At 50.7% G+C, this 1,459-nt stretch overlaps 1 protein-coding gene and 1 pseudogene across 1 annotated transcript; one reads left to right on the top strand and one right to left on the bottom strand.

Annotated features, from left to right (window-relative positions):
- The first annotated feature begins 3 nt into the window (after window positions 1-3).
- LOC103460791 (histone H3.3-like) lies at window positions 4-1,019 on the top strand (annotated as a pseudogene).
- Window positions 1,020-1,126: 107 nt separating this feature from the next.
- On the bottom strand, window positions 1,127-1,459 carry LOC103460785 (histone H2B.3). Its single transcript, XM_008403092.1, has one exon. It carries the CDS (start codon window positions 1,457-1,459, stop codon window positions 1,256-1,258), a length of 204 nt encoding a protein of 67 aa, XP_008401314.1. The 3' UTR covers window positions 1,127-1,255.

The raw sequence follows: 1,459 nt of genomic DNA, 5'->3' as shown, positions 1-1,459 counted from the left end.
AAGGCCGCCCGCAAGAGCGCCCCGGCCACCGGCGGAGTGAAGAAGCCTCACCGCTACAGGCCCGGTACCGTGGCTCTGCGGGAGATCCGCCGCTACCAGAAATCCACCGAGCTGCTCATCCGCAAGCTGCCCTTCCAGCGCCTGGTGCGAGAGATCGCCCAGGACTTCAAGACCGACCTGCGCTTCCAGAGCTCCGCCGTCATGGCTCTGCAGGAGGCCAGCGAGGCCTACCTGGTCGGCCTCTTCGAGGACACCAACCTGTGCGCCATCCACGCCAAGAGGGTCACCATCATGCCCAAAGACATCCAGCTGGCCCGCCGCATCCGCGGAGAGAGGGCGTARACACTCACCCGGCCTCCACACGGAACCAACGGCTCTTTTAAGAGCCACCGACRTGCCGACRAGGACAAACTTCCTGCTTTATACTGATAACATTTAGCCGAAGCTGGTCAACTTCAACACATTTACACACTTCAGTAAAACATCTACAGGATGATGCATGAAGGGGAAACGAGCCGCTGCGCTCAATTACTGCCACCTACTGGCGGTGGTGCACAATCACTGCTGTTAAAATACTGCAAATATCCACTCAGACTCAAGAATAAACCCTCCTTCATTCATGAGGAAAACACGATTGATTTCACTACCTCATTCAGTTGCTTGCTTCACTCTCCGTCACTTCTTAAAAAGTGACGTAGACCCGCCCACTTAATCTGCATTTAATTTCTAGAAACTCAAGAAGGCAAGGAAGACTTGACTAAAACACAGCAAGCTGCAGCATCTTCAGGACTAAATGATGTTATACCTGGACTGAAACACTGGCTGCTTCAGCATGGATATCACATTAACATGGAAATAGGAACACTACAAACACACAGATGATTTCACAGCCGTTTCCAAATCTGCTTGGGCCTCAATCCACACCAAAGGTCAACAYGTACAGAACTGGATCAACATCTGGAGATGTTTTATTTAGGGTGGATTGAAAAACATYCAAGAAACAAACCGGAAACATTTACCAAGCTGAACATCACTGGAGTTATAAAGGTTAAAATGTGATGTCCAAAATTAATCTGTTCACATAGAGAAAACCTGCTATGTGCAGAAAGTAGAGCAAACGGTAATAATTTAAAACTTTTATTTAATACGKTTGAAGTGAAATGAACACAAGATTCTGATGAGACRGGCTTTTCTCTCARGTCCATTTGTGTGGCCCTYAAAAGGGCCGTTGTTGTGCTGGTGGTAAGCGGCAGGTTTACTTGGAGCTGGTGTACTTGGTGACCGCCTTGGTGCCCTCGGACACGGCGTGCTTGGCCAGCTCTCCGGGCAGCAGGAGGCGCACGGCCGTCTGGATCTCCCTGGAGGTGATGGTGGAGCGCTTGTTGTAGTGAGCCAGGCGGGAAGCCTCGGAGGCGATGCGCTCGAAGATGTCGTTGACGAACGAGTTCATGATGCTCAT

Source organism: Poecilia reticulata, unplaced genomic scaffold (genome assembly GCF_000633615.1).
Source record: "Poecilia reticulata strain Guanapo unplaced genomic scaffold, Guppy_female_1.0+MT scaffold_291, whole genome shotgun sequence".
Taxonomy (NCBI): Eukaryota; Metazoa; Chordata; class Actinopteri; order Cyprinodontiformes; family Poeciliidae; genus Poecilia; species Poecilia reticulata.
This window is presented reverse-complemented; position numbering and strand designations above follow the sequence as displayed.

What these genes read in the sequence shown, in the direction of transcription:
- LOC103460785 (XM_008403092.1), bottom strand. Translation starts at nt 1,459, where the DNA reads ATGAGCATCATGAACTCGTTCGTCAACGACATCTTCGAGCGCATCGCC.